This window comes from Zootoca vivipara, chromosome 16 (assembly GCF_965207765.1).
Source record: "Zootoca vivipara chromosome 16, rZooViv2.hap1.1, whole genome shotgun sequence".
NCBI lineage: Eukaryota > Metazoa > Chordata > Lepidosauria > Squamata > Lacertidae > Zootoca > Zootoca vivipara.
This window is the reverse complement of record NC_142599.1, coordinates 12,050,237-12,077,639: the sequence shown is the minus strand read 5'-3', so window position 1 is coordinate 12,077,639 and position 27,403 is coordinate 12,050,237. Positions and strand designations below refer to the sequence as shown.

Below are 27,403 nucleotides of genomic sequence, written 5' to 3'. Positions count from 1 at the left end.
CAGGGGATGATCTGTTAGGGCAAATAGAGTCTTGCCCCTTCAACCCCCACCTGTTTGCTTTCCTGCCTACAAGCATAGCTGCCAAGTACCCCGTTTTTCCCGGGAAACACCCGTATTTTCTTACCGTTTCCCGCAAGTGTCCCGAATGGCAAAATACCCCATATTCCACCGGATTATGGAGCTCCTGCCGGCGTCCATGTTCTTCTGGTGCCACGCCGGCACCGGAAGTCGCTTCTACGCACTTCCGGACATGCGTAGAAGTGACATCCGGTGCTGCTGTGCCCATTTCCAAAATGTCCGCAGTGCCAGAAGTCGAAGCGACTTCTGGCGCTGCGGACATTTTGGAAATGGGCACAGCGGCATCAGAAGTCACTGTCCCGAAGTGCATAGAAGTGACTTCCGGTGCCGCGGCGCTGCTGATCCCTACAAGTAGTCCAGGAGGTGTCACTGGCTGTCAGCTTCCTCCTCCTGAGTCTCCTTGTTGCCCTTGTACAACCCAAGAGGGAGGAGGATGGGGACAAAAGCAGGTACGGTAGGTGGCTCGCCTGCCATTGGCTCTGGCACCACCTACCATTGGGGCTCCAAGGGGCACCAGCCGCCCCCCCGTCCGCCTCACCAAGTCTAATCTCTGCTATGATTCACACATCTAATTCCCCCTCTCCCCGCAAAATAAAATATGTTTGAAATAGTCAGAAAAGGTTTGTCAGATCCACAGCTGTGCAAAAACAGGGAAATGGGACCCTGCCTCATATCAAGCAAAGCTATTAGTCCAGTTAGTCTAGTGCTGTCTGTTCTGACTGGCAACAGGGACGGGTTCCTCTGATCATCCGCTACCTGTTTCTTTTAATGGCAGGGGCAGGGAATTGAACCTGGCGCCTTGTACAAACAACCTGCGCACTCCACCAAGCTATAGTTCCTCCGATAACTATCCAATGAACGCTTGGTGATGATAAACACAATTTACCTTTAGCTTTTGACAGGCTCTGGGAACCACCCCAGCACCCAGTGGGATCCCAGGCAGGAGGGTCACAAATTCCCAAGTAGGGGTGCCAGTAAAAGTGAATTCTCAAGCACTCGAGAGCAAGGAGAGCCCAGTTATGTGGAAGTTTCTGTTCTGTTTTCAGAACAGGAACATTTCTGGTTTCCCCCTGCTCACCTGCCTGAGCTGTCTGTATTCTGCTTTTTTTGGCTTGTTAAATCCAGGGGCAGGGAACCTTTTCTCCACCTCGAGGGCCACATTCCCATCTGGGCAACTTTCCCAGGGCCACATGGCAGTGACGGCCAGGGCCGGAGGCCACAGTATGTGGTGCAGTGCATGTAACTGATTGCCCTTGTTCAGTCAGCCAGCTTCTACACACTCTTGCACAACCCTCTCTGTTGCACACCCAGGGAAGATGGAGGTGTTCTCAGGGTCCGTGAACACATTCCAGCCAGGCACAGATGTTCAGAGTGCCATGGAGTGCTGGGGAAGTGTGTCACCTGGGGAGAGCTCCAAGGGCCAGATGAAGAGACCTGGAGGGCCGCATTTGCTCCTCCCCTCCCCGTACAGATCTGCAGCTCTTCAATGCCTGCTTGAGAAGGACACTACGCTCCAGAAGCTTCAGATCAAACCACAATAAACCCTAGATAAAACTGCACTCCCTTCACCTCTCCACACCCTGTCGAGAGGTCTTGGCAGAGAAAAGGCCCAAACCGATGGTTCCTACCTTGGTCTCAGTCCTCCTCGTGGTCCCGTCTTCTGAAGTCACAATGGAAACGTGGGATGTTGGGGTTCCAGGGTCTTCCTCCACAGTTACAGTCTCTTCTACCATTTCCTGGGGCTCCTGCATCATTGCTATTGACGTCTGGTTGCTGGGGCTTTGCTCCTAGAGAATAAAGGACGGATGGTGTCAATGCTGGGACAGAACTGGATGTCACAGCTGCACAGAAACACCCACATGCAGGTAAGACTCAGGTGCCTCCTCGACCTTCAGAGACCCCTTTTGTGCTTCCCATGTTCAGCAGCAACCTCTGTGGACCCTCCTGATCAATTAGGAGAAGCGAGTCATTCCTGATAAATGCACAACCCCAGGCATCCCATCATCAGGCTTTAGCTCCTGTTTTCAATTATGCGTGTGGTGTCTCCCCTAGCAAGGAAGGCATTCTGGTCACATGGCAAACTCGCGCTGCATCTTCAGGTTGAGGTTTGTACCATCACAACCCAACAATTAAATCAGGGGTGCATCTACAGGATCTGGCGAAGGACGAGAGAGGATGGCCCCTGGCCGCGCCAAGGTTTAAATTTCCAGTGGCCATGCCTCCCGTCAGTGCTGATTGGACCAGTGCTGATTGGACCACAGGGCCTCCCCAGGGCAGGACCCTGCCCAGCGCCAGTGACTCGGCCAGGCGATGAGGAGGAGGGGGCCAATCTCTGCCCCCAGCCAGATCACTACAGGGCCCAATGCCCAGTCGCAACGTCACCCACCAGAAAATGTGAGCAGACTCACTGGTACACTCCTTTTAAATCTAAAGTAAAGACACATCACAGGGAGACTGACTCTATATCGGTCGCACAGAGGCACAGAGCAGCAAGAATAAAAACTAGGCATATTTCCGATCCACTTAAAAATTAATTGCAATGGGCTGGTTTAATTTTGTTCGCTTAATTATGGCGATAGCTTTACTTCCTTCTGTAGCGCTTGATTGTAAACATGAATCACTATACATTATGGTTAAGACAGTGGGGAGGAAAGGAACTGAACTGAACAGAAAAGAGGGTCAGCTCTCGCCTGCAGAGGCCACCCTGCAGAAGCTCTAAATAACGCCGGTAAGTGGAGTTCATTCAAAGGTGTCATTTATTACCTATTTACAAAAGGCCATTTCTACATATTTAAAAGCTATTTGCTGCTCACAATAAGCCTACCAGTTCTTATTTAGAGCATCTGTAAGTAAGGAATGGGCTGCCTTGAACGTTGCTCGGTGGGCTCAATCCTCCACAACTGATGCGCCTTGACAAATCCCAAGTGCAGAAAACCAAGATCTGAAGTGGCCTGTCCCGGTATATGTGGATAACCAAGCTTTGCAGCCAAAAATACAACCTACAATAAAAAAGGCACCAGAGTCCACTAGTTGAGCTGTCCTAGTGGTTCAGCGAGGAAAGAGCTGCCGCTCAACTCCACACCAGGACACTGGATCCGTCCCTCTCAGTATTGTCTACCATGACTGGCATTGTCTTTCTAGGGTATGAGGTAGGAGTCACTCCCAGCCCTACTGGAAGATGTGAGAAATTGAACCTGGGACCTTCTGCATGGACGGCAGGTGATAATCTATTAGGCTACTGAGTTACAGCCCTTCTCCAAACAACAAAGGGGTCACGGTGAGCTGTCTTATACTGGTCCATCTAGGTAAATTAAAAGTAAAAGACCCCTGGATGGTTAAGTCCAGCCAAAGGCGACTATGGGGTTGCAGAGCTCATCTCGCTTTCAGGCTGAGGGAGCCAGCGTTTGTCCACAGACGGCTTTCCGGGTCATGTGGCCAGCAGGACTAAACCGCTTCTGGCACAACGGGACACTGTGACGGAAACCAGAGCGCACAGAAACGCCATTTACTTTCCTGTTGCAACAGTACCTATTTATCTACCTGCACTGGTGTACTTTTGAACTGCTAGGTTGGCAGGAGCTGGGAGAGAGAAATGGGAGCTCACTCCTTCGCCACCGACCTTCTGATCGGCAAGCCCAAGAAGCCCAGAAGTTTAGACCACAGCGCCACCCACGTCCCTTTTACCTTCCCTTGGTCTATGCTAGGTTAAGGATCTAAACAAGGACAGCCCCTATCACAGAAGTTTCTTGCATTATTGCCTTCCTGGAACAGGTATCTCATAAGCTAGAAGTATCTAAAGGACAGAGCTCTAATGATAGATATCTATTTCCCCCCTATATGACATGATTTTATTTCTTATATGAAAATGGAGGCACATGGTTGCTCAGCGCCACCAGAATATGCAAATGCCTGGCTCATCTAAGACTCTGCAGAACCTTTATTCTCACTAATGGATGGAACTCACAGGTGGAGAAGACTTTCGTTTTTATATATCTTTGTTATTTCGCAAAGGGAATCTTTGTATGAGTCAAGGCTCAATGGTTTAGACCAGAGCTCCATCTAGCCCAGTATTCGCTACACTGACAGGCAGCAGCTCTCCAGGATTCCAGACAAGGTTTTACTGGAGATGCTAGGGAACTTGGGTCCTTGTGCATTCAAAGCAGAAGCTCTCTCTCCACTAGATATCATCTTCTCAATAACCTTCACGAGTGTTTGATAATGTCCTTCATTCCTTGGTGCTCTGCCCTTATATTCCCTGGCAGATCCCCACCTCGTCCCTCACATTGCAGGGTTGACAGGTAAGGCCTATCCATTGTTGTGCAGCAGCAGCAACATCAACAAAGTTGTCTTTTTGCGCAGCTGAACAGGGACGCCAGCTTTGAATGCTCTTTGTTAAAGCACATGGGAAGAAAACGCTCTTCTTAATCCACACGTAGTTTTTCAAAACTCCTTTGAGACAAAACCGGCTAAGGTGCCCTTGTTACGGACAGTTTTATTTACAGCTACAGACTGACATTTTGGAAGAATACTGAGTGTCGCAATTAAGGGCTTTGGAGTTTAACCCTGCAGGGAGTTTTAGCTCCCAGTCAGCTCAAACAATAAACCCAGTCACAAAGCCTTCCCAGACTTCTTCAATAGGCGCTGCCCTGTTTAAACCGGGACACACACAAAGTCACCCCTTCTTTTAATGAGGCCTCTTCTGTCTCCTTACCCGCCCCTGGAATCGGAAATTGGACAGGAAGGAAAATAACAATCTATTAAAATGTGGCTTCTTCATCGTCAAATCTTGGCACGCCGCTGTCTTAGCTGAAGACAGTGGCGCCTAGAAAATGTCTCTGAAGGAACCCGCAAATGCTAGCCGGGACGGACCGGGACCAGAACACCTGTCAGTTCCAGATTCCGACCAGGAAAGGAAGAGGATCCTGTTTGTTCAGCTTTGCTGCTCACACAACCCTTTACGACGGAAAAATTGGATTTTGCCCCCTCAACCATTTTACTGCTCCGTTCATTTTTGTTATTTAAACCCAGCACTCCTTTTCAGAATTCATTTCTGAAAATCGCATTTGCTTAGTATCTGTTGTGCTCACGTTCCCATTTTTTTTAAAAAAGGTTTCTCTTGCTGCTCAGCAACTATTGCACATTTATTATTATTTCCTGCCTCCCCTCCAGGGGTCGAGGAAGGGGGGTGCGGTGGGGGCAGGTGTCACCACTGAGGGGGGGTGACAAAATCTCGGGTGGCACTCACCACGGGGCCTGCAGCATGCCCAAGCCCGCGTCTTTCCTGGGAGTGTCGCGGTGGGTTGGGCGCCCGCAGGCTCCGCGCTGCCCCAAACGGTCCGCCCGCCACCTCCCCCTTAGCTGTAGAGCGGCTGAGTGGGAGGAGGCAGGTAGACTCCTCGGAGGCCCCGCCAGAGCGTCCTGCTCTGGCTCGTCCTGCCCCTGTGGCGCCCAATCGGCTTGCTCCGCCACTGCTCCCCACCTCCCACCCCCGGTCTCATTCTTTCTTAAAGCACAGTCCTGGCTCCTCCGCAAAGAATCCTGGGATGTGTAGTTTGTTAAGGATGCTGAGAGCTGTTCCTAGAAGCCCCATTACTCTCCTTAACAGTACACTGCCAAGCTACAGTACCCAGAGTGGTTCAGGGGTTAATCCCTTTCCCCAAGGAAATTCTGGGAATTGTTGCTCTGTGTGGAGAATAAGGTTCTCTTACCAACTCTCAATAGAGTTGGACCATAAAGAAGGCTGATCGCCGAAGAATTGATGCTTTTGAATTATGGTGCTGGAGGAGACTCTTGAGAGTCCCATGGACTGCAAGAAGATCAAACCTATCCTTTCTGAAGGAAATCAGCCCTGAGTGCTCACTGGAAGGACAGATCGTGAAGCTGAGGCTCCAATACTTTGGCCACCTCATGAGAAGAGAAGAATCCTTGGAAAAGACCCTGATGTTGGGAAATATTGAGGGCACTAGGAGAAGAGGACGACAGAGGACAAGATGGTTGGACAGCGTTCTCGAAGCTACGAACATGAGTTTGACCAAAATGCGGGAGGCAGCGCAAGACAGGGGTGCCTGGCATGCTATGGTCCATGGGGTCACGAAGAGTCAGTCATGACTAAACGACTAAACAACAACAACCAACTCTCAATATTCACTTGATGCCTAACTTCCCAGCAAACTTCCCTGCTGGCATCATCTAACCTCCGGAAGGGCTGTGGCTCAGTGGAGGTGCTCCTCATGGAGAAGGTCCCAGTTTTAATCCCTAAAATCTCCAGGTATGGTTGGGAATGTCTGAAATCCTGAGAGAGCCGCTACCAGTCTGTGTGTCAGGAGTCCAAGATCCTAGCTTGATAACACAGTAAGTGTAGATAATTAAAAAGGAGGATTTATTGCAAAATCAAACAGATAGCTCCTGACGACTCTAACAAAGCATCGACAGAAGAAATTGCGTCTCTTGTTTTGCTTCCTATTTATCAGCCCTCCCATTCACCGACTCCTTGGACTTAGTGGGTCAGCCCAAACCTCTTCCTGCTCTGAGAGGCTGTTATTCACTTCTGTGAGTGCTTCCGGTGAGCTTTGGCTGTGTTCGAGCCTGCTCTCAGCTACAGCCTTATTAGCTAGCCCATCAAGGTCAGGAGGAACCACAGTCTGCAGCTGCCGGTTTCCCCCTGACTAACATCAAAGCCTCCCTGTTCCGAAAGGCTGTTTTCTGCAGTTGGCTGCAAACCTTCCCTTGGAGCTGGCTCATTCCTGACATCCTGACACTGTGTGAGCAGAGCTGAACTAGATGGCTCAATAAGGCTGCTTTCCTATCTTCCTCCCCTCAAAACTTTGTGCAAACAAATCAGGACGAGTGCCCAAGAAACAGGCAATCTGAAAGTGGCCACAATATTTTTAGTTATTTATTGCATTTTTATCCCACCATTTTCCTCCCACCAAGGAGCTCAGGGTGGTGTACATTGGTTCTCCTTTAATCCCCACATCAACCCTGTGAGGTAGGTTAGGCTGAGAGACAGTGACTGGCCCAAGGTCATCCAGTCATGGCCAAGTGAGGATTCAAACCCTGGTCCCCCAGGTCCTAGCCCAACACTTTAACCATTACACCACACAGGCTCTCCAATGCATTTCACGTCCCGAAATTTCATTTCTTGCCAGCAACACCACCAAGCATCCGCCCAATGTTCTGGAATACGAGCGCGCTGGATATCTGATTATATTACAGATGCTAATGTCTTCCAAATCAGGGTCCATTCTGAGGTGTACTAGACTGGGAATCTTTTCATCCTTTGCTCTAAATCCCACTGCAGTAAAACTGTTTTGTGACAATAAACCCAGGGAGAATAACAGGAGGGAAAGGAATATTTTTCTACTCTTTTCATGCACTTTTTGTGAGTCTCTCTCTCTCTCTCTCTCTCCACTCCCCACTCCACCCCCAAAAGAAAATCCACCGTGTTTAGAATGAAAATAAAATTCACACTTTGTATTCAGGCTTGCCTGTGGGCAGAGCAAATCTTTAAAGCCTGGCACTTAGACATAAGCATCCTGCAAAACTGGAGCATGCTGGTTTTAAATGAGCACTGGTGAGCTAGTGTTTTATCCAGCGACTGCCTTGGAAATGTGAGTCCCGAGAGCTTTTCTGGGACGGATCTGCATTCCTAAAGTAGCTCACTATCCGTTGGAAGAGATGGTCTCCCGTCAAAAAAATAAAACTAAAAACTAAAAACTGGAAGATTAAAATCCTGCTTGGCTCGCAATGCAGTTTCAAGAGCAAATTTCCAAGCTGAGTTGGGGTGGCACTGCTATCTTACTGTTATTTGAGGTAACCAGAATATTCTGCCCTAGGCCACACCTGCACCATACATTTGAATCAGTTTCATACAATTCCAAGCAGCTACGGGAGCCGTAGTTTGTTAAGGCCAATGGAAGTTTGTTAGGAGAGCCCTGTGTAGTTCAACAATCAGCCCCTCTTCCCTGAAGACGGTGAAAACTGCAGGCCCTCCAAATGCTCCCAATTTCCAGGGACAGTCCCAGATTTACAGAAGCCATCCCGGTTTCTGATTAGATCCCGGAATGTCCCACTTTTCCTGAGGACGTCCAGATTTTCATTAGAGAAGCGTTGGAGGGTATGGAGTCATGTGACACACACACACACACACACCGAGCCAAGGAAGTAAGCAACTATACACGCTTTAGAAGACATGTGAAAGCAGCCCTGTGTAGGGAAGTTTTTAATGTTTAATGTTTTATTATGTTTTTATGTTTTATTTATGCTTTTGAATTATGGTGCTGGAGGAGACTCTTGAGAGTCCCATGGACTGCAAGAAGATCAAACCTATCCATTCTGAAGGAAATCAGCCCTGAGTGCTCACTGGAAGGACAGATCGTGAAGCTGAGGCTCCAATACTTTGGCCACCTCATGAGAAGAGAAGACTCCCTGGAAAAGACCCTGATGTTGGGAAAGATTGAGGGCACAAGGAGAAGGGGACGACAGAGGACGAGATGGTTGGACATGAGTTTGACCAAACTGCGGGAGGCAGTGCAAGACAGGAGTGCCTGGTGTGCTATGATCCATGGGGTCGCGAGGAGTCGGAGGCGACTGAGCGACTAAACAACAACATGTTTTTATATATGTTGGAAGCTGCCCAGAGTGGCTGGGACAACCTAGTGTCAGGGGGACTCCCTGTCCAGGCTCTGTTTGTTCATGTTGCGTTCCCCGGGCAGTTGGAGTCATCCTGACCAGCACTTTGCCCATTGACAGCGCAAGCAGCGGGTCAGGAGGAGGAAATGAGGAATGGAGCGGAGGGGAGAGGGGGCTCTCAGATGTATCAGAGCCTCGACACCGACCCAGCTGGCCAGAGGAGGAAGGGCAGCGCAGGATGGTGTCGGAGCCTTTGCAACGCTCCAGCCAAGGGATGGGAGAAGGTACGTATCCCCTTCCGGTGCCCAGTTCCAGACGTAGGGCAAAGGGGCGGCGTTTTGGGGTCCCCAGACTATTATGCTGGCGCAAAAGCAGACAAGCGCCATTGCCAGGTTCTGAATCAGACTAGGCAGTCATGTTTTCTGATGGCTCTGCACTGTAAATAGTATGCACTATAAAGCTCTTAAAGAGAGAGCAGGCTGGAGCGTCTTTACTCAATAGTAGCCGCAACAATCCCCTGGCAGGTAGGGTATAAATAAAATGATAAAGATAGATAATGATAATGATATTAGAATAGGGATGTCCAACAGGTCGATCGCAGTCTACTAGTCAATTGTGGGGTGTCCCTGGTCGATCATGGTTGGTCGCGGAGCCCTGCCCCCCCCCCAAGGTTTTCCCCAAAAAAGCTCAACAACTCTGGTCAATCCAATGGGGTAGATCACTGCCAGTTTATATATATATATATATATATATATATATATATATATATATATATATATATGTATGTAAAGGTAAAGGGACCCCTGACCATTAGGTCCAGTTGCGACCGACTGGGGTTGCGCGCTCATCTCGCATTATTGGCCAAGGGAGCCGGCGTATAGCTTCTAGGTCATGTGGCCAGCATGACAAAGCCGCTTCTGGCGAACCAGAGCAGCACACTGAAACGCCGTTTACCTTCCCGCTGTAGCGGTTCCTATTTATCTACTTGCACTTTGATGTGCTTTCGAACTGCTAGGTTGGCAGGAGCTGGGACCGAGCAATGGGAGCTCACCCCGTCACGGGGATTCGAACCGCCAACCTTCTGATCAGCAAGCCCTAGGCTCAGTGGTTTAACCCACAGAGCCACCTGGGTCCCCTATATAGTGGGAGTAGATCACAGTCTCTTGGAAGTTGGATGTGCCCAGATAGAATATCCACCCTCAATGAAGGGGCCCGTCTTGGGGGCACGTGGTCGCACGCCCTCATAAATTTGCACCCGGGGCCATGCCCCCAGACACACACACACACACACACCGACTATGCTACTGCCTTGGCATGACCACATAACTCTCGCAAGGCTTGCTGTTCTTAAGTGATTCCTTTCAGCAGACATGTGGAGGCAAAGCAGTTTCCTCTCCCTTCCTCTTTAGTTGTCTCTGATTTGAAGGACAAAGATATTTTTTTTGCTGGCCAGAGAACTTCATTGTGGCACAAGATGGAATTGGGGACATTGGAATCATCTCTCATACCAGAGCGGCTTAGATTTAAACCCCACAACATGTTCTCCGCTTGCAAGGCTCAACTGGCTTCTTACCCAGGAAGTTGGAGAGGAGTCACTCCAATGGGATTTGTTTTGGTATCCAAAACAGGAGCCAAGCCCAGTTATTTGAATCGCAGGACGTGTTAATTAATGAACTGTTGCCACTCAAGAGTCTGTTCATGGCTGAGTTTGGATTGTGATGTGGAAAAGATCTTTATGGGGTTTTGTTTGTTTGTTTTGAACAGAACAGTGAGGGAGTTTGGGATTGGGGAGAAATTTGATTCCGTTCACGTTTAGAGGTGAATCTACCCTGTTCGCGCTTTTTAAAGCAATATACGAAACAAAACGCAGCTGTCCTTCAAAATCCACACTTCTAACAAACATTGCAAGACAGGGTGAGAAAAGTGTACATAAATTTGCAAGAAATGCAAAGCTTAGATTGCACAATGGGTAAGTGTGTCCGGCTGCTAACCACAAGGTTGGTGGTTCGAGCCCACACAGGGACAGCTGTGAGCAGATTCCTCCATTGAAGGGGATTGGATTAGATAGCCCCTGGGTCCCTTCCTAATCTGCAGATTCTATGCATAGCTGCCAAGTTCTCCCTTTTTTTTAAGGGAAATTCCCTTATGCTGAATAGGCTTCCTCGCGAGAAAAGGGAAAACCTGGCAGCTATGATTCTATGTAAAATGCATGTGTTAGCAAGAATAGCAAAAAAAAGCAGCATTATATTAGGGAAAATATTAATATTAGAGGCAACGTGCTTGGCAAGAGTGTACATAGTTAGCAGGGCTGGATTAGGCCCTAAGGCAAAGCTAATGAAGGTAATTGTGCCTTTACATGCCCAGCTGTCCTATGTCGTAAGTAGCACAACAAGATGCCAAAGAATGGGGGGTTGTTTACCTTTATGAGTTGTTTAAAACAAGGGGATTTGGGGTAGAGCAGTTCGTAATTGCAAAAATGGAAAACCCTACATATTAAGAATCGTCTACTCCTTTGCATTATCTCATCACCCCCAGATCTCAGCAGATCCTCTTAAGTGATGGATTTGTAGTATATGTGTTTCGAGAAAACTCATCTCATCCACAGGTAGAGGCAGTTTTCTCAGTACAGCAGTACCTTGGTTTTTTAACAGCTTCGTTCTCGAACGTTTTGGCTCCCGAACGCCGCAAACCCAGAAGCGACTGTTCCGGTTTGCAAACTATTTTTGGAAGCAGAGCATCCAACGGGGCTTCCGCGGCTTCTGATTTGGCTGTAGGAGGTTACAGCAGCCAATCGGAAGCTGCACTTTGGTTTCCGGATGTTTTGGAAGTCGAACAGACTTCTGGAATTGATTCTGTTCAGTTTCCAAGGTACGACTGTATTGTTCGTAAATGTTTTCATCTGCACTCTGTTTATGTTCTGGATGGTGCCGGATTTACATATAAGCTAAACAAGCTATAGCTTAGGGCCCCACTCTCTTGGGGGCCCCCGAAAAAATTAAAGGAAAAAAAATACTGGATGTACATTTAGAAACTGTAAGATAAAAAACAAATAAAATAAAACCTACATACAGTTAGATCTTAATAATTATTTCACTATTAATATACTTCTTCTTAATTGTATTTCACTATTAATATACTTCTTCTTAATTGTATTTCACTATTAATATACTTCTTAACTGTATTTCAGTTCAACAATTACTTTGATAAAATACATACTGTATTTCGTTATGTGCAAATGGCTTTAGATACCCATTAGGTCCATAAATTACCATATAGCATACCGGTATATTCAACACAAAAAAACAGCGACAATTTGTTGTTGACAAAGGACAGCTGAACATATAAAGGGCTCCATTACCTTCAGTAGCTTAGGGCCTCATCAAACCTAAATCTGGCCCTGGTTCTGGAGCCGGTACACACAATGCTAGTCTCCCAAGTTAGAGTTCAGTGACATGGGCGCAGACTGAAAAGACTTTGTATGCCAGTCACTTGGCCAAATGCCTATCTTGTCAAGCGCTTCTAAGTTATGGCTTATCCAAGTCTAGAATCTCCAGGGACAGAATCTGCTGGAAACCTCTAATGTAAAAGATGTGGCGTTAAGATAAGAGAGATATATCAGAGAGAACATTGGCTGAGGGGATTTTTGGAATTCCAGAAATTCCAATGGTGGGACACAGCTAGCTCAACACATTCCCAACTTCAAATCTAAGCATTTGGATGTCTAGGGAAATCAAAAATTCCCAGCTTTCCTTTTAAAAAAACCACAGAGAAAGTAAGTTTCCAGCATTTTTTAAACGATTATTTATTGGTTTCCCTCATTTGTAGAACCTGAGATATGAGGAAAATGTACGGACACTATTATTCTAAATTTTTGTGAGACATTGGCCTGCTCTCCCCCTGCCCAGCCCAGTGTTTTGCATGGAAAAATCTCTGTGGAAGCCCATACCTAGGGGGGAAACCCTCAAAGCAGAAAATTATTTATAACCTTAAGTACAGAAGGCTGCTCTTTGTCAACATCTAGGGTGTAAGTAAGTTGGACAGAAAGGTGGGGGGGGGGAGATAATTGATTTTCCATGTTTTGCTTCTTACTACGCTCTAGGTTTGTGAAATTACAACCATTCCCCTAAATATACCATTCATGAATTCAGTTCCCTGCATGCCAACACTTAAAGCTAAAATGGCACTGCCCATGTAAAAGAAGGAGGCTTCAGGAAGGGTGAACACAGTGGGAGAGTAATGCCAAGGTTTGCTGAACTACAGAAGAACTGTGGGGCGGGAAAAGGGTGGCAAACAACTCAATGAGCATTGAGCAAGGCTTGGTGGCTGTAGAATTCTGAGTGTTGGACAAGGAAGAAAAATGGGAAACTGGAGGAAGTGGGTTGGAATGGAGTAGTCGGGAAATGGGCATGGCTGGCTTGGTGGCAGCCTGAGCAGGGGTACTCCACACTGCAACGTTTTGTTGCAGGTCTAAGCCTTTTTTATTTTTGGTTGAAGTATGGGCAGGATTCAGCTGTCATAGCCTTTGGCTTGTCCATCCATTTTAAAAGACAAGCACAGCTGGAAAGGTTTGTTTTCTTGCTGGTACCTGAGCACAGCTTTTTGTTATGCTTTGCAGCTAGAGAGAGAGAGAGAGAGAGAGAGAGAGAGAGAGAGAGGATAACCCTTCTGTGTTGTATGTTCAGATTCCTCAAGGGACTGTCGGAGCTGGATTTTTAGTTCAGAGATAAATTGGAGGAGAGATCCCAGGGGAATAACCCAGGGATATTGGAGACACATTGTCAAATTAGAGCCGGCTAAATCAACACAAGTTCTTAGGTGGACATTTCTCCTAGGCATCTGCTGGTGGCAGAAAGGAAATATCAGTGGCGTGTGTGCAATGGGTTGTCAATTGTGGAATAATAGACCAGGAAAACCCTAGTCACTTTCAACCCTCTAGATGTTGCTTGGCAACAGCTGCCATCAGTCCCAGCAAACATAGTCAATGGCCAGGGATGTTGGGAGTTGTAGTTCAGCAACTTCTGGGGAACCTCAGATTCCCCACACCTGTCCTACTTGCATATGTAGCGTTTTACACTGAAATACGGGACGATCCCATATTATACAGGACGGCAGGCAGCCCTATATCGGGTCCACTTCCTGGTGGGGCCGGGTTGCGATCTGGCCCCCTAGTCACTCCCCTTAGTGTCGGGGCGGGACGGTGTCCCACATCACGCTGGGGGAGACCCTGGCCACATCAGGATGCCAGGCAGCCAATCAGCTCACCTGGGGTGCGTGGCCGGGGATGATTTAAGCCTGTGCGCGACTCTGAGGCTTCCTCTTCCAGCCTCACGCCATGGATCTCCCGCCCTCCTGCCCTTTCCCCAGGCTGAGTCATTACCCTTGCTATGGACTTTGGTTGGTCGCCGTTGAGGGGCCTGGTAGGACTTTTTCCACTTGGCAAATTGGCACCAGCCACTTGGTTTTTGCCTACCTTGTAGCAATCGTCACAACTTTGTAAGGTTTGGTGGTTAGGTATTGGAATAGCAATGTGTGGGAGAGGGGAGGTGCGGCCATCACCTGCCCCTCCATGCTTAAGGGTATTCCGTTAAAGGAATCCGGGAGTGTGGATCTTGTCAAAAGCCCGGGAGGGGCTAGGGCAGGCATCCCCAAACTTCAGCCCTCCAGATGGTTTGGACTACAATTCCCATCTTCCCCAACCACTGGTCCTGTTAGCTAGGGATCATGGGAGTTGTAGGCCAAAACATCTGGAAGGCCGCAGTTTGGGGATGCCTGGGCTAGGGCCATGCCACAATCCCATCGGGAACCCAGGGGTGCTCGTGTTGATCCGCATTGGCGGGGCTCCCTGTGCTGGAGGTTTGCCCTTACCAGACTTCCTGCAAGGCGGGCAGGAGTCAGATATAGTCTGTTGGTGCCCATGCCTAAGCCAATACCCCTCACATTCTGTAACCAATATTGGGGCCTAAATTTTTCCCATTAACTTTAAAAAGATGTTTAGGTATACCTTTCCCAAAAAACCGGAAGCTTTTCTATTGGGACTAATAGGCGAGGAAATAGAGATCAGAGTCTATTTATGTATGCTACAACCGCGGCAAGGACTTTATTAGCCCCAAAATGGAAATCACAAGAGATACCGACGATTGAGGAGTGGCAGACGAAAATGATTGACCATGCAGAGTTAGCAAAGTTGACCTGCGGGATCCATGACCAGGGAGAGACAAAGTACCAAAGGGAATGGAGTAAATTCATTGACTATATGGAAAAGAACTGTAGAAGTTTAAAGACACTTGCAGGACTGAAATAAATCCTGGATTAAAATGTGGATTAAAAGGAACTGCGAGATAAGAGTGAGAAATAAAGCCGAATGACGGGAGGGAGGGAAGTCATAGCTCGGCAGAGCGAAATGAAATGAGATGGGTGAACATAAGATGAATTGTATTTTTTTTAAAAAAAATTGTTTTGTTTTTATTTTGTTCGTTCATTTGGAAAATTGAATAAAAATTGTTTTTAAAAAAATAAATAAATTTTGCCCATTAACATTTAACCTAAATTTCTGTGTCCTTATGTCTTTATTCTCCTGGGGGTGGGTTGGGGGCCTTGACACACAACCAAGGGCTATTTATTAGGAGGAAGGGAAGGCCCAGGTGATATTTCTCAAAGCTGCTCTGAGCATAGCTGTCAAGTCTCCCGTATTCCCTGGGAAACCCCCGTTTTTCCAGCTGTTCCCAGCGGAAAAAAACGGATTTTTTTGTTTTCCCAGGTTTATTCTGGTGCGGCAGCCATTTTGGAACTGGGCAGAGCAGCATCAAAAGTCACTTCTGAGCATGCTCCGCCCAGTTCCAAAATGGCGGCAGCGCTACTTCCGGCCTGCTACTTCCGGTCCGGTCCCTTATTTTTCAGGCAGGAACTTGGCAGGTATGGCTCTGAGAGAAGCGCAGGGGCTGCGTTCAGCCATGCATTAACCCCTCATAAGAACGCGGAAATCAGCACCATCTGACCAAGTCGGCAAAGAGGGCTTTTACGCCATTTTAACAATCTGAAGCGCCTCCGCTAATGGAAGAGTGGTACAACTGGTGCTCAACTGTTTCTGATGGACTGGAATGATGGATGCTGAACTCATTCCCCACAAAACCCAGAGCGCTGCAAGAGGTGGAAGGTACCTCTCCAGGAACTGCAGCACAGAGGAGAGAAAGCAACAGGGGGAAATGTGAAGGAGGAGCCGAGTGTCACCTTTTGGAAAGCTGCTTCTGAAAAGGAAGGGTAGTTTTTTTTAAAAAATAAAAAAGACGATGAAAATAATAATCAAGGAGGAGGTGGAAATAACCTGATGCTCCTCTTTCCTTCTCCATTACAGGAAGGCTAATGCCTCGTGCGTTTTTGCCACACAAACCGCCCCCGAGGATCAGAAAGAGCAGTTTGTCATTTCGACAAGAAATATGTCTCTCGGGGCTCCTTCAGCACCTCGGCTCACTTAAGAGTTTGTTTTTCTCTCCTTGCGCTGCCGCTAGACAGACAGGGCGCAAAAGGAATAAGCTGGAACGCTCAATCACAAAGAAGCATCAAAGCAAAGCATGTATGCATTTATCTCGGGGGATAAGAACATAAGCGGAGCCTGCTGGATCAGGCCAACGGCCCATCGAGTCCAGCATCTTGTTCTCACAGCGGCCAACCAGATTCCTGCGGGAAACCCGCAAAGAGGAGCCGAGCCCGAGAACTTAGTGCCACTTCTGTTACCAATGGTAATACTAAGAAAGAAAGAAAGAAAGAAAGAAAGAAAGAAAGAAAGAAAGAAAGAAAGAAAGAAAGAAAGAAAGAAAGAAAGAAAGAGTCATACCTCGGTTTAAGTACGCCTCGGTTTGAGTATTTTCAGTTTAAGTACTCCGTGGACCTGTCTGGAACGGATTAATCCACTTTCCACTACTTTCCATGGGAAAGTTCGCTTCAGGTTAAGTACGCTTCAGGTTAAAGTACTCCACGGACTGCCTGGAATGGATTAATCCACTTTCCATTGCTTTCGATGGGAAAGTTTGCTTCAGGTTAAGTACGGACTTCCAGAACCAATTACACTCATACCTCGGGTTAAGTACGCTTCAGGTTGAGTACTCCGCGGACCTGTCTGGAACGGATTAATCCACTTTCCATTGCTTTCAATGGGAAAGTTCGCTTCAGGTTAAGTACGCTTCAGTTTAACTCCGGCCTCCGGAACCAATTGTGTTTGCAAACCGAGGTACCGCTGTACTTACTCTACAGTATATCTCTGAAGAGGATATACTTAGGGGGCAAGTTTATGATGAGCTGCAACAGGATGGCCAGCTTAGGGGGCAGCAGGTCTCTGGCTCAGCTAGCATTAAGTCTCCAAACCCATCTCAGCAGGAGCTACCACACTGCAACATGCTCAGCTAGCTGGCTCAGCTGGGGTTAGTGTAAGTCTCCAGAAAGGGCCATTTTGGAGGCATGGTGAGGGCAGACTTAGCCTGGATCTGAAGTCAGTTCAGCTCGGACACATGACCTGGCAACCCCTCTCTTGAGGTTAGGTAAAGCTGCGCCCCACTCCTTGGCGGGGTTTGGCTCCGATGTCACCTTCGTACTAGTTTAATTTATGCAGGCCTGCTTTAGGGCAGTTTCTTGTGATAGGATTGCTCCCTTGGTCTAGGTAATAATAATAATAATAATAATAATAATAATAATAATAATAATAATATAATTAATAAATAATAATAATTTATTATTTATACACCGCCCATCTGGCTGGGTTTCCCCAGCCTCTCTGGGCGGCTTCCAACAGAAAAATAAAACACAACAATCTATTAAACATTAAAAGCCTCCCTGAACAGGGCTGCCTTCAGATGTCTTCTAAAAGTCTGGTAGTTGTTTTCCTCTTTGACATCTGTTGGGAGGGCGTTCCACAGGGCAGGCGCCACCACCGAGAAGGCCCTCTGCCTAGTTCCCTGCAACTTGGCTTCTCGCAACGAGGGAACTGCCAGAAAGCCCTCGGTGCTGGACCTCAGTAAAGGACCCCTGGATAGTTAAGTCCAGTCAAAGGCGACTGGGGGGTTGGGGCGCTCATCTCGCTTTCAGGCCGAGGGAGCCGGCATTTGTCCACAGACAGCTTTCCAGGTCATTAATAAACCGCTTCTGGCACAACAGAAACACTGTGATGGAAGTCAGAGCGCATGGAAATACTGTTTATCTCCCCCCCGCAGCAGTTCCTATTTATCTACTTGCACTGTTGTGCTTTTTTGAACTGCTAGGTTGGCAGGAGCTGGGACAGAGCAACGGGACCTCACTCCTTCGCGGGGATTTGAACCACCGACCTTCTGATCGGCAAGCCCTAGGCTCTGTGGTTTAACCCAAAGCGCCACCCGCTTCCCTTTTACCTTCCCTTGGTCTATATCCTATGCTAGGTTAAGGATCTAAACAAGGACAGCCCCTATCACAGAAGTTTCTTGCGTTATTGCCTTCCTGGAACAAGTATCTCATAAGCTAGAAGTATCTAAAGGACAGAGCTCTAATGATAGATATCTATTTTCCCCCCATATGACATGATTTTATTTCTTATATGAATATGGAGGCACACGGTTGCTCAGCGCCACCAGAATATGCAAATGCCTGGCTCATCTGAGACTTTGCCGAACCTTTATTCTCAATAATGGATGGAACTCGCAAGTGGAGAAGACTTTCGTTTCTACATATCTTTGTTATTTCGCAAAGGGAATCTTTATATGAGTCAATACTTCATTATGCCTTCGGAGTGGAGCCACTCCTTTGTACTTTCATCCCTTCAGGCTGTGACACTCTAAGGTTTACATTTTTTTTATCCGTAGTTTTCTCTCTTTTTGTTGTGCTTGCACTTCTTAGGAAAATCAATAAAAAAATTTAATTGTTTACTTAGATCTTAAACCCCTCATTTGGCAGCACCTTGGGGGGGGGAGCAGGATACAGACTTAAAACAACCGCTACCTTTCCCCCTAAATCCATAAACTGAATTAAGGAGCTATGCTGATGAAGGAGCTATGCTGATGATAATTTAGAAAGCAACCTTGATCCAGGAAGAAAAACAAGATTCCCTTTTTTGCTTCCTTTCCTGCATTAATGTGTACTGCTCAGCATTGCTGGAGCAAATGCCCCGAGTCTCTCTGGATCAACAGAATCTTTGCAAATAAAAAACACGTCCCATTTGAGACGCAGCCCTCCTTACCTGCCGCTCGTGGCATTCCAGAATCACCTCAAAGAGCTTTCGCTTTTCCCAAAGCACCTTCGGAACATAGGAGCAAAAGACGCCACAAGAGACTGGTTGGGATTACGAAATACCGGCGACTACTACAATCTCCCAACAGGGAATTTTCCCCTACCTTTCTCCACCTGCTGCTGACATCATGCCTGCCAACAGACATGTGTAAAAAAAAAAAAACCCTACCAAATGAATCATTTGCAAATTCTTTCCTTTGTCGGTCATGTTTCACGCTTTCCCCCGTCTAGTCTAGGAATCAAAGTGAAGCCGGTGTGAGGGTGGCTCTATGATCCAGCGTCCAGTGTACCCTCTTGCAGATTCTGAAACCCACATTCTGAGACCTTCAGAATGCAGGGTGATAATATAAATAAATAAATAATATCCCACCCATCTGGCTGGGTTTCTCCAGCCACTCTGGGCAGCTCCCACTGGAATATTAAAAATAGAATCAAACATTTAAAACTTCCCTAAACAGGACTGCCTTCGGATGTCTTCTAAAAGTCAGATAGTTGTTTATTTCCTTGACATCTGGTGGGAGGGCATTCCACAGGGCGGGCGCCACCACCGAAAAGGCCCTCTGCCTGGTTCCCTGTAAGCTCACTTCTCGCAGTGAGGGAACCGCCAGAAAGAAGGCCCTCAGCGCTGGACCTCAGTGTCCGGGCAGAATGATGGGGGTGGAGACGCTCCTTCAGGTATACTGGGTCAAGGCCATTTAGGGATTTTAAGGGTCAGCACCAACACTTTGAATGGTGCTTGGAAACGTACCAGGAGCCAATGTACGCTTTCTCCCTGCACAGTTCCTCCAGGTCAAATTGCCTCTCCACCACAGCTGCTATCAGCAGCAGAGAGGGAAACCTAACAGACACAACATGGGGTCCTGGGTGTTGTTTTTCCTCCCTTCCTCTTAAACCGGGGAGATGGAGCAGGGTTGGGTAGGATTGATACCCAATCCGCCAGAGCCCACCTCTGATCTAAATCTCTACCCAACTGCCTTTTTTGCTTTCAGCCAGCCAGCAAAGATCCCCTGCCTCGTGTGCAGTTTAGCCCTGAGTAGCTTGTTCTGAACTTCATTGCTTCTGCAGCGCTCAAGTTACATTTTGGCCCCGGATAACAAGAGCTTGACAGATAAGGTTAAGAACAGGCCCGGGCTCGTGCCTAAGGAACCAATCTAAATTCTCGTCTCGGAGAGCTACGCTGGGTCACTCAATATGTTCTTTCGGTATTAAACCGGACAGTAAAAGATAACAGCAAAAAGCCTCCCTAGAAAAGGAGGAAATTAGGAGCTGGGAGTCAAGAAATCCATCACCAAATGTTCACTCAGGTTGCTAGAGTGGAAATCATGCCCCTCTCAATTGGGTCAGTGTTTCATCCGTGTGTGTGTGTGTGTGTGTGTGTGTGTGTGTGTGTGAGAGAGAGAGAGAGAGAGAGAGAGAGAGAGAGAGAGAGAGAGAGAGAGAGAAAGTTGTATTCCAAGCTAACCTGGGAAGCCAGATCAAGGCAAGAATGCTTTTCATTCGAGAAGAAACTAAAGTCCTATTGAGGAAGTGCTGCAGAGGTGCTCTACAGGAATTTAAAAATCCTTACAGCATGGAGTAAGAAACCTCAGAGCTGGATTTGGGGGGGGGGTCCAGAGATGTGGCCCCCAGGTCTCTCTACCTGGCCCTTGAAATTATCCCTAGTCCACACCCCAAATGGCCTGGAATGTGCCCTTAACTGTCATTGTGCCCCTTGCTTGCCTGGATGGGGGGCAGAGAGGGGTGTGTTGAAGCTGGATGACTCCGCAAAGGCAAATAATTACATTCATGGCTCCATCCACCAACGGCATGCGGCCCTCACAAGGTTGCTCACAAGGGAATGTGGCCCTTCTCCTACCCCACAGTTTACCTCCCCTCAACAATAAGCATCCTATTCCCACTGAACATGCTCTGTGAAGTCCTCATTGAACCATGGGGAGGAGTGTGCTTTTGATAATTTCTTTCGCTAAAGTGCTTTTGTGCTTCTTCAAACGCCACCCCACAGATAACTGGCAAATCTGTCAATTCCAGTGCCTTTCAGTTTCTCGTTTTCCCCAGCCTTATGTTTAAACACACACACACCCAATTTCCACATCAGTTAGCAATTTGATTCATTTTTAAAATCCTCGCGAAAATCCATCTGCAAATTTATCATAGGATATTCACGTCTGCATGCAATACACAAATTTTGCAAAGCAATTCCCCCTAGTGAGATGGATTTGTATGCACGCTTTGCCCTGCTATAGGCAACACTGCACTTGTTACTTGGCTGGGGAACCTCATTGCGAAATTCGGAGAAGTGCAAATGTCAAAGGATGGCTGCATTTCCGCTTGCGCCCTGTTTCTGAAAGTGTGAATTAGGGAGGTTCACTTATAAAAACAAAACTGAATTGAGTTTTCTCCCCTCCTCACCCACCCCACAAGTCTGGCAACAATTCCCTCCTGTGGATGGCGCAGTTTCAACTAAACGAGCAACAGCATTCGCAGCCTGTTGGAAATACACAACTCACTTTAGCCAGTGCCATTTTTCCAGAAGACGAGGTGCTGGAACTCACCATGAACACCCCCTCATTCTCTTGGAATAGCAATGGTGCTCACCTGAGAGATGCTGGAACTGAGCTCCAGCGAGTTCCCGCTGAAAAAGAGCCCAGACTTTAGCTAACATCTAACTTAGTTGTCAGAGAGGGTTGCGGCTACTCATGAGTAAAGATGCTCCACTCCGTCCCTTCTTTCAGGGTTTTATTGTGTATGCTATTTACAGTGCAAGAGTATCGGGAAACATGACTGCTCAGTCCGTATCAGAACCTCACAGTGGCTTCTTCCTGGTCCTCGCCCAGCATAAGATCATGGGGACCTCAAACGCCGCCCCCTTGCCCTACGGGTGCTGGCACACCTCAATTCAGGCATCAGGCGAAACGGACGCCCTGTGTCCGATGGCTGTCTCAGCTCCCCCTCCCCTAGCTCTTCCTCAGAGCATTGCAATGGCTCTGTAACATACGAGAGCCCTCTCTCCACTCTGCTCACTTCCTCATTCCTCTCCTCTGACTCGCTGCTCATGCTGACGCTGGGTGATGAGCTGGTGAAAATGATGGGTGGGGGCTCTCTGTAAGGAGACCCCCTGACATTAGTATTACACCACACTGATTGGCAGCAGCTCTCCAGAGTTTCAGGCAGGGCTCACTTACAGCCCCACCTAGCATTGCTGTGGATGGGACTTTCTGCATGCAAAGCAGATGCTCCATCGCTGAGCCATGACCCTTCCCTATACACCTCCAAAGGTTATTTCCACAGCTATCCATTTTTACACACACTTCCCTCAGATGCACACATTTTTGGGTTGTAAAAAATGCGAATGAGTGTGCATTTCAAACAGGGTGGATTTGATTTAAATCACGATTCAAATCACTAGTAAGACTTGATTCAAATCATTTTTTTTTTACAGAAAGACTCATTCTTGCTGGTATAATCTTAAGTATTTACAACCAGATGAAGGTTTCATTTTTGGAATAATAGATGTTCAGAGTAGTTTTTACAGTTATATCAAAAATTACTGATTTGGTTACACTATTAGAAATACATAGGCAGATAATTATGAAATTATTGTGAAGTTTCATAAGTTAACTGTTTATATTAGGACAACGTTTCTGCTGTGCTTTATTGGAAGGAGAAAAACAATCATTTCCTTAATAACAATTTAAACAATTTATTTAACTAAAACAAAAACACTAAAGCATATATATCCATGTTTGTAAACTGATGTGGTTAAACGGGGTTTTAAAAAAAATCTTAGACTGACTTGTTTCAGCACACATGAAAAACTTTAAACAAATCTGTGCAGTGGTGCCTCACAAGATGAATTTAATTCATTCCATGAGTCAATTCGTTTTGCGAAAAATTCATCTTGTGAATCGCGGTTTCCCATAGGAATGCATTGAAATTTCTTTTTTTTTGCCCATAGGAACGCATTAATTAAATTTCAATCCATTCCTTTGGGAAACTGCGATTCGCAAGATGAATTTTCCGCAAAACGCATTCGTCTTGCGAGTCACCATCAGATCACCATCAGATCGCAAAACGCATTCGTCTTGTGAAAAATTCGTCTTGCAGGGCATTAGTCTTGCGAGGTACCACTGTATTTCCTGATGAATAGCCTTTGGACTGTAATGTAACTTAAATAGAAAACTATCTTTAGAAAGATATTTCCTCCAAAAACATTTTTTAAAAAATAATAATTCCGATTTAAATAAAAAAATCTGATTTACATAAAAAATATGATTTATTTTTATTTTTATTTTAAAATGCATTGATTTTTATCCACCCTGATTTCGAAGGACAGCTGCCTTTCCATTCGGACATATGTAGTTTCAGGAAGAAGAAACTAGGTAGGTTTGCATAGAAATGCATACTGAACCAAAGTTTCCCCATCACTTCCACCACTAGCTCAGAGGACGGCAGCACAGCCAAAGCCGTTCATGCTTCTTTCAAACTTGCATTCCAGATTTCCTGTGCTAGAACTGACCATAGCTGTCCACCGCCCCCCCTTTTTTTTGCGGGGAAACTCCCTTATTCCAAGCCACAGCTGTCAGCCTTCCCTTTTTTTGCTGGAAATTCCCTTATTCTAGCGCCGTTTCCCGCTGCTATCCTGGATTGTTAGATATACCGTAGACTGTCCCCGGGACAAGTGAGGCTGCTGCTGATCCCTTATTTTCAAATCCGAAAGTTGACAGCTATGGAACTGACCTGCTGCTTTATAGTAGGTCAGAAGCCTGGTCCATCTGGCTCTATCTTGCAGTACACTGACTGGCAGCAGCCCTCCAGCGTTTCAAGCAAGGCTCCCTCCCAACCCTACATATTGATCCCCAGACCCTCCGCATGCACTGCCGGATTTACGTACGAGCCAAACAAGCTATAGCCTAGGGCAGGGGTCCCCAGACTACGGCCCGCGGGCCAGATGCGGCCCAAATGGCCTCCCAATCCGGCCCGCGACAACCCCCGCCGCCCGCTGCCGCCACCCGCTCTTACAGCGCGCAGTGCGGCGGCGCTATTCCAGATCGGAAAAAATCATTTGTGCGCATGCGTATGGGCCTCTCCCGACCCAGAAGAGGTCATTTCCGGTGCTCTTCTGGGTTGGGGGAGGCCCATACGCATGCGCACAAATGATTTTCGGCGATTTTTCCGACCCGGAAGCGTGCCACTGTGCCGCGTCCGATCGCGCGGCGGGCACTGGCCCAAAGCCGGGTAAGTCTGGGGACCCCTGGCTTAGGGCTCCACTCTCTTGGGGGCCCCCAAAAAAATTAAAGGAAAAAAAACCTGGATGTACATTTCCAAAAATATAAGATAAAAAAACAGTGTTTTGTGTTGTGTAGGCTCCTATAATGTAAGTAATGGGCCTGCTAGCCTGCTCCCTAAAATATCACTGGTTTGCTCATTTCTATACATAGGGTGACTACATTCCGCATGTGCAAATGGCTTTAGATACCTATTAGGTCCGTAAATTACCAAAGAGTATATATTCAACACAAAAAACAGTGACAATTTGCTGTTGACAAAGGACAGCTGGACATATAAAGGACCCCATTACTTTCAGTAGCTTAGGGCCTCTTCAAACCTAAATCCGGCAAAGCTGATGTTCTACCACAGAGCTACATCTCCTTCCCTGAGGCTAGACTTGTCTGAACGGGAGCTTCAACATGAACAAGCTTGACCTTCTCTGAGATGTTTTCCCCCCACCCTCCTTTGCCGCTTCTGTAAACTTCCTTCACCAAGCATGTAGGTTAGCACTACAGCGTGTTATCTGGGGCTTGAATTCTTTCACTAAGGGCTGTGGCCTTTCACCTTTACTTTTAAGAAGGGGCTGGTTATCAAATTGGGATGAATCATCAACAGGTTGGGACAGAACAAGGAAGAGAAAACAAGCAGTGGGTTTTTGGGTTTTGGTTTCCCCCCAAGTGAAACAAAATTGCATAGATAGGTGTTGGATGGGATTATGAAAGTCAGGATGGGGGGGGGGGGTGAAAAGGAGAAAAGAATAAGTTAAACATGCATGTGTTTCCTGGTACGGTTGCCAGAGGCAGGCTATGAGACTCAGAGGGCTTTCAGACTGTCGCGGTTTTCAGGTGGGATTCAATCACATACTGGCAAATTCAGGTAGAACAATTGGTCCTGAACCTGTGCATATAAACAAACTCACAAAGGGAACTTTTTGCAATGGAAAGTGACTGGAAAATGCACTGGAAAGTATGGAATAAGGCTTAATTTGACACAACATCATCTGACCTCCCCACAAACAAATCAGAAGGAACGCTCCAGAAATAGCCAACATCATCTAATATCCCTACAAACAAATTAGGGCGAGTGCTCAGTAAATAAGTCAACCTCATCTAATCTCCCCGCAAACAGACTAGGATGAGTGCTCGATGGATAGCCAACGTCGCCTGATCTCTTTGCAAGTAAATTTGGACGAACGGTGAATAAAAAATAAAAATAAAAATCCTTCCAGTAGCACCTTAGAGACCAACTAAGTTTGTCATAGGTATGAGCTTTCGAGTGCATGCACACTTCTTCAGATACACTGAAACAGAAGCCCCTTTTTGCTGACTTTATGAAATCTGTTTCAGTGTATCTGAAGAAGTGTGCATGCACACAAAAGCTCATACCTATGACAAACTTAGTTGGTCTCTAAGGTGCTACTGGAAGGATTTTTTAAAAAATTTTGTTTTGACTACGTCAGACCGACACGGCTACCTACCTGTAACTAGTGATGAATAAACGGATTGTTTGGAAGTATCCTTGGGGAGCACAGAACCCCCATCTCACACCTACGCAGCCCATAAGGAAATCCGAAAGGGTAATCGGTCATTCTGTTTAAGATTATGAACAAGAACCTTGAAACAGAGGCATTGTCCGCCTTTTAGAAGCAGAGACCTGCCCCTGTCGCAACAGGACAAACCTGCTCTCCACAATCCAGCACTGTCATTCTTTATCTGTTATTATCTTTCAAGACACGTCAAACCTCATGGGCATATTTAATTAGTACACATTCTCTTTCTTTCTCTCTCTCCCTCTCTCTCTCTGGATCCATAATATTTTGCAGAGTGCTGCAGTTTGTCCAAGTGCATTAAACCTGCTGGGTCTGTTGGCTGGACGAAAAGCCCCCTTTTTGCTGACTTTATGAAATCATTTCAACAGCTATCGTTGGGTAACTAATAATTTCCACAGCTAAGATGCTCCTGGATGTAGGGATATAATATACCTGTAAATGCAGCTTAGCAAACATTTTAGTGCACAATATGCATGCAGATTTCACAGAGAAAGAGTGATAACCCGCGGGAAGCCGGACTCCATTGAAACCAACAGATTAAGTCCGTTGGATATCGCCACTGAATTATATCCCTTGGATATCGCACACAGATCTCACGCAAAAGAAAATGGTATCTTTACAATGCGAGTATACTATGTTGGGTTGTAGCCACCTGAATTCTACACACCGAGTAGACCCACTGGAATGACTGGATCTAAGTTAAGCACACTCATTAATTCCAGCATACAACCCAGGATTAGGATTTTCCCAGAATGTTTAAATTGCAGCCCATTTTCCCCCAACACGCATCCTTCTTTTGAGAACCTTTTGCTGAAAAACAGCATATGAAACATTCTAAATACATAAATGCTTGTAAATATCTTTTCAGTTAAACAGGAGATCTTACAGTAACAAAAGACACACGGATGCATGCAAGGTGTCAGAACTGTCTGGGAAACAATAACAGTAATAACTGTTGAATATTTATATAATGCCATTTCCCTGATGGCTCAAAACGTTTCGACATTCAGTAATTTTTTTACAAACTACACCAGAATGACAAACTCATATTGCTGATAGGGGTGGGCGGGAGACTGGGATTGTGATTTCGTGGGTTCTGGACTGAGCTAGCATTTGAATTCCGGACCTTCAGCTCAGTGCTTATAATATGCTTTAAAACTGCTAGGCCAGGAAAAGGGAAGATTTTGACTAGATCAAATCAGAGACAGGTTCTATGAATCCGGTGCTGTCCCTGGAAAAGAGGGACACTTGGAAGGTCTGCAAAGGTCTCTGGCGAGTTTTGGCTTAATAAACGAATCACTGTAACAACATCACAGCAATAAATCCATTAACAGATGAACAACAATAAGGTTATTGCCAAAAGCCTGGCTAAAAAAGTGTGCCTTTGGCTTCTGAATATCCTTAAATTTGGGGACACCACCAAGACCAGCCAATGTAGATCAGCTCTGGAGGAGGAGGAGTTTGGATTTGATATCCCGCTTTATCACTACCCAACGGAGTCTTAAAGCGGCTGACATTCTCCTTTCCCTTCCTCCCCCACAAAAAAACACTCTGTGAGGTGGTTGGGGCTGAGAGACAGCTGCATGTGGAGGAGCGGAGACACGAACCCAGTTCCCCAGATTACGAGTCTAC

At 46.7% G+C, this 27,403-nt stretch overlaps 1 protein-coding gene across 42 annotated transcripts in view; it reads right to left on the bottom strand.

Annotated features, from left to right (window-relative positions):
• The window catches only part of ARVCF (ARVCF delta catenin family member), a 552,351-nt gene that overhangs the window by 157,053 nt on the left and 367,895 nt on the right, over positions 1-27,403 (bottom strand). For 36 of the 42 annotated variants that reach the window (XM_035098127.3, XM_035098131.3, XM_035098129.3 and 33 more), the window contains one exon: positions 1,707-1,865. In XM_035098127.3, the coding sequence (XP_034954018.1) occupies positions 1,707-1,865 (159 nt within the window). Of the gene's footprint in view, positions 1-1,706; positions 1,866-18,904; positions 19,071-25,699; positions 25,889-27,403 lie in introns of those variants that run through there. The other 6 variants (XM_088659530.1, XM_088659540.1, XM_035098134.3 and 3 more) reach the window with 2 other exon arrangements.